The following is an 11,406-nucleotide window of genomic DNA, read 5'->3' on the forward strand; positions in this document are numbered from 1 at the left end:
GCAAAAATCCAACAGATACCACCTTAACTGAATGAGCAAGCAGAACATCTCCAGTGACGGGACAAACCATGTCAGATGCCTCCCGACGTGATGCACAGAGAAGGATGCAGCATCTCTGATGCCATTCTCCTAAGAAAATGCTCATCCTGAATCTAATCCTGAAACCAACCCACATTGGAGGACATTCTGCCAAACAACTAGCCTGGACTCTTCAAAAGTATCAATGTCATGGAAGATTTTTTAAAAGCTGGCAAACTGTTCAAAATTAAATAAGACTAACAAACTGGCAGTCAAATGCAATATATGATCCTGAAATGGATCCTGGATCAGGAAAGAAAACCAAACAAAATTATAAAGTACATTATTGGGACAGCTGAGGAAATTTCAAAATGGACTATGTAACAGCCAAAAATAAATACAGAAATATCTACACATATGCCTGCATACACACACACAATGAGGGGAGATAAGGCAGATGAGGCAAGACGTTAACAACTAGAGAATCTAGGTGAAAATGTTCCTTGTACTCTTCTTGTAACTTTTCTGCAGGTTTGAGCTGTTTCAAAATAAAAGAAACAAAAGTGGTCTTTGGAGAACTATGAGAACTTCTGCATCTAAGCCAGTGGTGTCTGGGTTGACTGAGGTACACTCACCTGTCAGGTATTCCAGGACAGCGGCCATGTACACGGGTGCCCCCACTCCAATCCTGTACTTGGGGTGGCCTTTCTTGATGTACCGCAGCATCCGCCCCACGGGAAAGATGACTCCTGCTTTGGCAGACCTGGACGTCTTGGTGGACTTCTTCTTCCCACCGCGGCTCGACATGGCGGTGGCCCTGGAGGCGGATCAGTGAGCACACTGTGAAGTCAAGAGGCACACCGGTCAGGGTGGCTGGGGACAGCACATGTCCCCTTTCCAGGTACACTCTAGTCCCCTGGAAGGTGCCAGGCCTGCCTGCAGATGCCACTGTCTGTAGCTGCGGGGCCCTCCGGGTCCAGGTGATGCACTCCACTGGAGCAGTTTGATCCCTGAAAAGAAAGGCTTGGCTTTGCACAATTTATACCATGACATCAATTTTATTGGCCACTTCCATTTAAATGTTACACTGACAATGACTGCTCTTAAGTGTCTTGCCATTATGCCACATGATGAAAAAGGAAATGGGATTTCTTGGCCACATTCTATACACTTGTTTAATAATTGCATTTTCATACACTTGAGACTGGGGCTGATAAACTTACCAAAGGCTTCATAAAAGAAAAACAGCTATGACACCTTCCCCTAAAAAGATGATGTAAAGGCAGATACCTAGATTCTCTGATGAAAGCAGTGTCTCTATCTTAGATTCTTTATCTGTGAGAGGCAAGAACAGCTTACAGGAGTCAGTACAGTGTATAGTCAGGTTGCAGTAAGAGGCCCTCTGAGCACTTCTAGTCCACTGGATGGGCCAATCTTTAGAGAAGAGAGAGAGAGGTGTTTTTTCCTTCCTTGCTCCCAATCCCCATCCAGTCACCCAGTCCAGAGGAAAACCCTCCTCTACACCTCTTGTGGGGCTCTTTCTCTCCACCTCCAGCGATGGGATCCTGGTCATCACTATTTTAATCAAGTGGTCACAAATGTCTCCTGAAAAGGTCTCCCTACCAGAGCCCCCTCTCCTCTAATCCACCCTCTACCCCATGGGTGGGGCAATCTGGGTACACACCCACCTGAACATGCCCCGGCCCTGGCCTGAAAGCTTTCTGTGGCTGCCACAATTCTCATGATAGAACCATGACTCTTGGCCTGCCATGTAATGCCCTAGAAATCTACGCCTGGCACACATGTCCAGCTTTGCCTTGGGCCACCTGTGATCTAAACTAGGACACAGGGAGCCACACAAGGTTCCCCCAAATACCCTTCCACTTCTTTTCTCCCTGCCTGGGCAGTAGCTGTTCCTTTGGCTGGGACCTCCATTATCTCTCACACTTGCCTCTGCCTTCTGCCAGCCCTCCCAAATGTTGGAATCTGGCTGTTTCATCCTCAGGGCCCCATGTGCTGCACACCACAGCATTGATGCACATGTGTCCATTCTCCCATCAGACTGCAGATGGGTGGAGGGGTGCCCCTAACTGTATTCCTACTGTAGCACCATCCAAGGTCTCGAATGTTTACTTGGAGCATCCTGTTCATTTATGCATTCACTTCAGGTATTATGCTGGGCAGATGTGGTCCCTGTGGAACTGGTGGGGAAAAAGACAATAAATAACCCCCTAGTCATTTAAAAGATAAATGTAATGCATGCTTCAAAGGGTCAGTGCAGGGTGCTGGGAGAGGGGATATGAGGGGCCTTGGCCTGTTCTGGGGCCCCCTAAAGTCTTCCCTATGAACATGTTTGCTCACTGAACCAATTGGGCAGGTCTCCCATGTACTGATAAACTGACGTCACGCTCCATGGTGTTTGGGGCCTTCCAGCACCAGCAGTCAATGCTGTGACCACTGGAGGCCACAGGGATAGGAGTCCCTGTTACTCTGATGCTCAACCTATACTAGGGACATTGTCAGGACATGCCACGGTCCACACTTAACACCTCTCTAATCCCAGGTGCATCTCAAATCATCTGGGATGAGCCACAGAGATGGCTGTGAGGACAGAAGACAGAATTCTGGGCACTCTGGGGCTAATGTGTAGACAGGCCCAACAGAGGTAAGATGGCAGAGGCCCTGGCTCTGGAGTGATGTTAGAAGAGTAAAGGCGTCTGTCATGAGCGCCCTGTCAAGGAGCACCCAGTCTTAACTGCTCACTGAGGGCTAGAGAGACCCAGAAGGGTCTGGGTTTTTCCAAAACAATTAGTTGGATCCCTTCCTTGCTGCAATGAACTCCATTTTAAAACATTCCTTGCAAAAAGGTGCCTGTGCTCACTCTGAGCAGGAAATGATATGTGTATATGTATGTGTGCCTGTGTTTTCAGGCAAGGCTGTCATTGGGTTTCCTAGCAGTCTTTTGCTTTACTACAAATGTGTTTCACAGACCAACAACCATGATGCCTTTGGACTAAGAGCTTTTAAATCGGAATGTCTCCCCCTTTCAGCAGGGGAGGCCTGTGGTCAGTGATGATTAACAGCAGCTCAGCCCTTTTCCTACTAGAGCACAGACTTCAGCTTTGTTTCCCAGCTGACCTGCTGGGCATGTCTGGGGCTGCCTATGTGGGAACTGGACAGTGGTCTCCTCCAGAAAGGAGCCGTTAGCACTCAGAGACCTGGCAGGTCCTAGACACACTGACTCCTTAAAAGTGGTGCTCCTTGTCTTTCCCTCCTCTGACTCTAGCTGAGTCTTTACATCAACATGCCAGTGACTCCCAGGTCTCTATGCCAGTGCAACACCTGGCCGCTGAGCCTCAGAGCTCTGTTCTGACTGCTGATGGCAAGGGCCCACTTACAAGTCCCATGGGTGCCTTGAACTCCTCTGGGTCTCTCAGCCTCATCAGTGGCAATGTCATGCACCAAACTAGCCAAACAGCAGTGAACCTGGCCCAGACTTCTCTGTCCACCCCACAGCACCCAAGCATTAGCCAAGCTCTGCTGAACCGCCTGCAGAACCTCTCAGGCCTCTTCTCATTACCCTCCCTGCGTTGGTTCAGCCTCTTTACTTCTGACCTATTCTCAACCGCACCAGTCTTCATCCATGGACACCAGAAGCAGCTCTGCCTACTCTGATGATTCCCCGTCAGCCTGAGCTTCTGAGCTAGCCACAAACAGCATCCTTCAGCTACTTTTGGTGGCACTGCTTCCTGTCACCCCAGCCCTGGCTCACATGCCTCAGGCCACCCCTGACTTCTTGAGCCTGTCACACTGTGTTCAGGATGTCTCTGAACACGCAGTTCTCCTGCCTGGAATGCCCTTTGTCCTCTTGTCAACTTGCTGAACTGACACTCACAGCCTCCCTCTGCCATAGAGGCTTTGTGGACATGACCACAGCCTGGAATTGCTCACTGCTCCATGTTCCCATAGTATATATATCCCAGCACATGCCTCTCCAACTTGACTGAACTGCAAGCCATTCGATGTGAGGCACTGTAGTCAACTCATCCCAAGAAAGGTCTGAAATATCACAGCTCCTCCAGTGCCACCCTGCTGGCAGAAGAACATCTTCACTTCTCATTCTGAGTCAGGCTCCTGTCCAATAAAGCGGCCTCAAGTCTGTCTCCCCACCAATGGGGTTGTCTTGCAGAGATTCTGTACTTTACCCCTCCCCATGTTCTTCCTGCACTTCTAACTATAGTTCCCCAAGCTGCAGCCACAGCTATGAAAGAATTCTGACTAAGCCATGAAGCCTTATGACATCCAGCAATGTGTGGTGGTTTTCAAAACACCCTTTTGAAAACCAACTCATAGTTGTGCAGTCTCCAGATAAACCCATGAATGTGCCAGGTCCATCCTGCTCTTCAGAGGTTTATGCAGGTGTGGGTAGCTCCAGTCAGGCACCCATGACAGGGGGGAGAGTGACTGTGAGGCCAATGGCAATTGAGCATTATGATTAAAAACTAGAAGTCCAAAGCCAGACTGACCTGATTATAACCATGGCTCTGCCACTTACTGGCTGTGCATTTTTGAGCAAGTGATTTAACCCCTCTGAACCTATTTTCTTATCTTTCAAGTGGAGATGATGCTAGTAAGGGCCTCAAAGGGTTGGTGGCAGAAGTGGATCAAAGCATCCATGTAAGGGCCTGATACTCACTCACTGGGCAAGTTCTCAGTAGTTAACAAAAACAACAATGTGAATAAGATGAAAAAAGGCCATCTTCTTGCAGAACAGATCTTGGACATTTGCGCTGAAGACATTGCTAGCTGCTGTAACAGATAAGTCTCTACAACTTATTTCTCACTCCCGAAAAATCCAAAATAGGTTTCCATGATTGGCTGGTGTTTCTTCTCCACATAGTGATTCATGGATCCAGATGCCTCCCATCTTGTGACTCTCACATCTTCAATACATGTTTCCCAGGGTTGCCATGGAAAGAAAAAGACCATGGATAATAACCTATGAGGGTTTTAAGGGGCCAGGCCTGCGAATGGGGCACATCACTTCTGACCATGATCCATCAACTAGAACTTAGTCACGTGCCCACAACTAATTGCAAGAGAGGTTGGGAAATGTACTCTGGCTATTTACTCAGAAGAAAGGAGGAAACAGCCAGTCTCTGTCACATGATAAACCAATCTGAACGCTGACCCTAACCCCAGAATGAGTTACCAGCCAAAACCTGTTGGGCCCTGTTTGACCCATGTTCTGCATCCAGCCTTGTTTGAGAAACAGACAGCCCTACATCATAGACAAAGCAGCTTCCTAAGCACTCATCATCTCTGCAGGACAGTGAAGCTGGTCACGGGAGAACAGCTATACTATCTGGTCAAACTTGACAAAGATGTGTTCTTCCTTCCTTCAGTAAACGAGGAGGCTTCACTCATGGCTCTGCATGCTTTGAAAACAATGATAGGTCCTCAGGCAACTGTGTCTGTTCATCATTGCACATTAGCTTGACTGCCCTTTTGGCTGTTACTGGCCTAGAAAATGAAGGTTCTGTGATTGATCTTGAAGGGATCTCTGTGGTCTTTATTTCTGCAACTCCTCCAATTATAAATCACAATAAACATTAACCTTGTTTATAAAACCTCAAAGCTTACCCAAAGACAAACTTTTATAGAGGAGCTGGATGGAGAGATAAGTCAGGCTACAGTGAGAAGCAAGAGAGTCTGACCACAGGCCCCTCAGCAATCGAGATGCGACTGGAGCAACGCAGTCAGTTCTTTTAGCACAGGACTAATTAGAAGGCTGACTATGTAGACCCCGTGAATAAGGTGGACATAAGAACAACAAGCTGTGTACTACTAGGAGGGGCAGTAGGGGCAAGAAACCAAAGTGCCATGGAGGCCCTGCCACACCCTCCTATCCCTTCCCAGCAGGCATCCTAACAGGCTGCTCCCTGCACTGCAAACCACCTTCATTCCCACTGGCACCTTCAGCACACCCAGCACGCTCAGTCTGAGCATCTCTCTAGCCCTTTGTCTGGAGTAATCCTGCCTACTGGTCCCAATACCTTCTCTGGCAATGATCCATCAATGTGCTCCCTATCCTGCATTCCTGCCATGGCCATGCCTTCTGTCAGTCACAGTCTAGTTTGGGGCAGCTGCATGTCCAGACTCCAACCTTGTGCACAGGCCCTGTTGACCTCCAACACATCTCTCTATTTGCAACAACCAGAGATCCACCAGGATGAATCTCTCCCTCCCAGTTCCCTCAATGGATGTGGCAGCTGCAGACCCAGGGCCCAGCTAAAAGTGCCTCACAATCTCCCTCAGCCTGCCCCTATTCTTTAATATACTCAATTATTTTTCTTAGTCTTATATACAGTACTCTGCAAATGCAGTTTCCAGCCCTTCCTTCCATCATGATTGCCAGTCACTCTAGATCCCATTTACATATAAATTCTGAAACCAGCTATCCCATTCTTAGCACTCAGTGCATGGTATCATCATTGCCTATTTACCTGTCCGTCTTGATGAAACGAACCAATTTGCTCTACTCACCACTGTATCTCCAAGCACCCACCACCCTGCCTGGCACCCGGTAGACATGCACATGCCAGCTACAAGGTAGCTGATTAGTTGGCACTGACAGTGGATAGGGAGAAAGGAGAGGGCAGCATTTCCAAAGCCCACAGGACTGGGAGCTATGGCTAGTGGGACACCAATCAGAGACCTTCTCTTGGACATTCATGTACATACACCTGGCAAAATCCCTATAGGAGCCCAGACACTCAAAATTCAGGGAGCTTGTAGAGCTACCTTGGGGATTCTCAGGAAAGGAACACTCCAATTGCCCTGATAGCTGGGCATAAGGCACACAGAGGCCTTATTATGACTCTGTGACAGTTCTATGGTTCCAGTGACCTCTCCTCCCGCCTCTGGCTCAGTACCATAGACTGCAGGAACTTAACCTTCCTCACATCTATAAGAGATTGACTCCTGTTAAAGCTACAGCACAGAAACCCCTTATACAATCAGGACATTCATGAAACCGCTGGAATAGTCAATCATGAAGTATTTTATTATCTAAACAATGAATATATGCCTATTGATCCCATGCAATATTGATTAGAACTGCTGGGGAGTTGCTAGTCAAAGAGCCCTATCTCCAGCCCCTGAGGATAGAGGAGTCTGAGCTATCAGTGCTCAAATAACTGCTGATGAGGAAGAACCACCCCATCCATTCTGGCAGCTGGATAAATGCCCGCATATCCACATGCATTTGTCACCTTCCCATCAACTCCAATCACAAAGGCCAACCTGAGAAACTTAATTCTGAAGGACAGGACACTAATCCTGTTTACGGCATTCTCTTCCCTCTTCCCTCTTCCGTTTACTCCTATCACACCAAATGATTAACGGTGTCACCCGCTGTCATGTCCCCAGAGGCATGTGGATATACTAGACAACCATTGCTCACAGAGCTGGGGTTCACAAGCTGCACTCTGATTGGCTTGGATCAGAGACCTGTTCTAGTATTCTAGCCAATCAGGAAAAATATCTCTCTCCATTCATAAAACACCATATCAAAAAGTGAGCCGGATGATTAAAGAACCTACAGTCCACTCTCAGTGAACTAGGGGACTGCAAACAGAAGAGACAGACCAACTGAGATAGTAAATAAATCATAAACCATGCATTTTGTTCCAGCAGATGTGTCTTACTCCTGTTATGTTTTCAGTGGCAGGAAGAAACAAAACACAAACACAAATGTCATTCACCACAAGCAAGAAACAGTTTTGGGGAAGCTAGTCTGGGATGGAAATTTCACCTCTGCAAACCCATTCGGTGATGTGCTTCCCGAGATGCACTGAAGGAACTGTGCAGCTTGCTACATTTTAACAGCAAGTTACTGCCTGCCTGCTTTACAAAAAAACTTTTCTACATACTCCTCTCTCTTTTAAAGGTTGTGCCAAACTCTAAGATAACCAGTCTCACGGAAGGCTATTTAGAGAAAAGTTAAAGTGTGGGCTTCAGAGGACAGGACTCTGATAAGGCTTAGCATGTAGAATCCACTCATTATTTGCCGAGCAGACGTGTTCCCAATAAGAATAAAAAGAACACCTGATCCTGTCTCTCCCCTGCTCAGAACCCTTCAGTTGCTCTTAGGATAAAGTGTGGGTCTGACCAGAATCCTTTGTGATTTGTCCTGTTTGTCCTTCCCTGAAGCCTCACCTGACTCCGCACCAGGACTCAGCCATCCCGAGCCTCTGGCAGTTCCCCACATGACCTCTGTTCTTTTCTTCTAAGATGCACACATGGGGTTCCCCAGGCCTCAAACACTTGTCCCCATCTGCCCTCCTTTGCCCAGCCATCTCCTGCTTGACCTTTCCAAGCCAGATAAGGGCTCACTCCTGGCTAGGTTACTGTACCTGCTGGGGGGCTACGTGGGGCCTTCTGCACTGATTTTACAACGGCTACTTGCCTGCCTTCTCCCAAAGTCAGCTCCCCCAGGGTAGGGGCTAGGCATTTCTTAATCACGGCTGTGTCCCCAGTGCCTGAACAGGAGCTGATTCTCAGGAAGTCTTTATGGAAAGACTCTGAGACACTGACCCGACAGGTTTGGTCCAAGCAAACAAGCTATACAACTCTTTGGAATGAAGAGTTGACTCACTCAGGCTCACTTGTAAGCGCTGAGGCAGGGCCCAAAAGACCTCTAAACCTACAGAATATGGGAAGGACCCACAGAGATCTGGGCCCCAACCACTCCTGCCCCTTCCCAGCCCATGTTCTAGGAATGGGGCTCTGAAAAGCCTGTCACAAATCCTTGGGGACACTCAAATAAAACCAGAGGCTGTTGCAATTCTGATGAACAGCACATATAGAGTCCTGTTGGATTCTTCGGCTTGAGGTTTTCAGTTTATGCTTTTATTTAAATAAATCTCCTTTAGGTGACTTGGGGCCGCATTAGCTCTGAAGGCAGGTCCCAGAACACATGCCCTCTGAGCTTCTCAATGGGGAAGGAATGCGAGGCGCTCCTCAAGTTCACCTCTCTCAGGGACCAGAAGAAACATCAGATGGAGATGTGTCACTCCCTGACACTGGCCCATTTGGTAAAAACTAAACCAGTGGCATGGTTGTATATTAGAATGTCACATGTGAAGTTCCAGACAATTCTTAAAGTTTAATAAAATGTGAGTTAAATTATGCCTCCTCCTAAAGGCCTGCCTCAAACAATTTTCATTTAGACAACCCTCTTAATGCCTTATCTAGGGATCAGCATTAACAATGGTAACAGATCGAAACCAAAGAACAGACTGGAAAGATTTCTCTCTCCTTGTAAAACTAGAAGGGGGAAGAATTTGAAGTCTTTCAAGAGTTTTGTTGTGTTTAAGAAAAAATAAGTTTAAAAACATACTCATCCTCATCAGAGAGTCTCTTGTGCAAGACTGAGATGCTGCTGCCCGACTCTAGTTAAATGTGTACAATGGGTATTAATTCCAGTTGCAGGCAAGAGGTGTCCATTTCAGAGTTAACACCTCTGACAACAGGCTAGTAGCCTAAAGGTGGCCTGCAGTAGGTGAATTCCACCTAATTTACAACTCGAGTCTCCCATTCAAACCTAAGACTGTTAAAAAATGCCCGACTCCCTGGAGCAGGGAGCTTTGGAACAAAACACTTCCCTCACCCCCTACTTTAACGGTAAAACCTCAAACCACAAAGGTGGAAGAAAAGAGGGAAGCTAGCAGGAGTGCCCCCTCTAATTGTCTATTCTTCTGTGCTGTTTACTGGGTGATTAAAATCTTACAAGGCCTTTATAGTCATTGTAATTGTTGAATTCAAGGTTTGTCCCAGTTGTTTGTACAGAAGTCTCTCACTTTGAAACTCAGAAACATTTCCGCTAACATCTTGTCTAAAAGAACCTTTCAAGCAATGTACTGACCAGCTCCTTGAGTGATCTGTGGCCCCTGCAGGAGTGGGGGTAGGGAGCGCCATGTCGCACACCTGTTGTCAGGTGACACTGCCAGCAGCATCCTGCACACTCACCTCCCCACTCCACCCCACCCCCAGCGAGGCTCTTTCCTGCTGGCCTTCTCCACCCGGGGAAGCCTACAGCCTTCCGGAGCTACCTTTTAAAAAAAGCAAACCCTTCCTACCACAAAGCAAACAAAAGGCTGATACCGAGACAATCGGGAGCAGCGGGGGTTCCCGTGGCCCCTCTCCAGCCCATCCTTGGACCACTCCCCAACCCGGTCCCCCGCACCAGCCCGGCTTCAGTCCCGCGAGTAGCCCCCGCCTTCCCCTCCCTGCAGATAGCGAGCCAGACGCCTACACCTCGGCCCCCCGGGGCTCGGGCCCGACTTATTGTGCCGGGGCCGGCAACCCGCGGGCCGGCGGGGGCCTCACCAAGTACAACTCTGCTCACAGCAGCTCCCGGGTGCCCAGGCCCAGACCGCCCAGCCAGCGTCGCGGGGCCTCCTGCGGCCTCGGGCCTGACCCGTGGGCCCGCCCCAGGAAGGGTCGCCAGGGTAGGCGCCAGCGCCGCCTTTTTCCCACAAAAGCGCCCAGGCGCGGGCAGGGGGATGCGTTTCGAAGAGAAGTTGGTTTCCAGGTTTCTTTTTTGAACAAAATCAAAGGGAATCCCGCGCGGCCCGACAAGGCCTGGGAGGACGTAGTGCACGCGCGAGGACCCGGCGTGGGCCACACCGAACCCGGCGGCCCGAGCCCGGCCCGCACCACACCGGTGAGCGCCAGGCCGGGCCGCTCCCGGGCACCCGCGGCCGGACCCGAGCGGCGGGGATAGGGAGTGCGGCAAGGGGGCCCGCGCGGCACTTACGCGGCGGCTCGGTGGCGGCGGCGGCAGCTGCAAGGTGTCTCGGCCTGAGCCCTCCTGGCCGCTCGCGCCCTTTCTCTCCGCGCTCCTCGCTGGCCCGCCCGCCTCTTCGCTTCCCGCCCGCGCGGCCCGCGCTCTCCCCCTCCGCCCGGCGCCGCTGCCGAGTGAACTGGAACCAGTCCTCGCGGCCGGCTTCCCACAATGCACAGCGCGCCGCTCGTCACATCCCTTCGCGGCCCCGAGCGTCCGGCCTCCGCGCCCGCGCCGCCCGGCGTCCCGGCCGTGACCCCGGGCCCGCGCCCTACCCGCTGACGCCGGCCGCTCTGCGCCCAGGCACCAGCCCGCACCCCGGACGCGAGGTCTGACCCATGACCCCGGGGACGCCCAGAGCCCAGTCCTTGGGAAGGGCCAGGCCCCTGGAGAGGAGCTTCTTCAGGGCGCGTCCCAGACTCTGCGTCTCGAGTGAACGCCTACTGTGTGCCTGGCTCTGAGCACGGGACTGTCGCTGCCACGGCATCCTTAGGAACCTTCCCACTAACCCAGTGGGAAGGCACAATGGCTGTTACCAG

At 50.3% G+C, this 11,406-nt stretch overlaps 1 protein-coding gene across 4 annotated transcripts in view; it reads right to left on the reverse strand.

The window, feature by feature from the left end:
- The window catches only part of MACROH2A1 (macroH2A.1 histone), a 65,002-nt gene extending 53,955 nt beyond the window's left edge, over positions 1 to 11,047 (reverse strand). For 3 of the 4 annotated variants that reach the window (XM_019027581.4, XM_019027580.4, XM_004042534.5), the window contains exons 1-2: positions 10,841 to 11,043; positions 654 to 858 (exon numbers count right to left, since the gene is read on the reverse strand). In XM_019027581.4, coding sequence (XP_018883126.1) covers positions 654 to 825 — 172 coding nt within the window. In that variant the 5' untranslated portion in view covers positions 826 to 858; positions 10,841 to 11,043. Of the gene's footprint in view, positions 1 to 653; positions 859 to 10,840 lie in introns of all 4 variants that reach the window. The other variant, XM_004042535.5, reaches the window with a different exon arrangement.
- Between the last annotated feature and the right edge of the window lie 359 nt (positions 11,048 to 11,406).

Source organism: Gorilla gorilla, chromosome 4, assembly GCF_029281585.2.
Source record: "Gorilla gorilla gorilla isolate KB3781 chromosome 4, NHGRI_mGorGor1-v2.1_pri, whole genome shotgun sequence".
Lineage (NCBI taxonomy): Eukaryota > Metazoa > Chordata > Mammalia > Primates > Hominidae > Gorilla > Gorilla gorilla.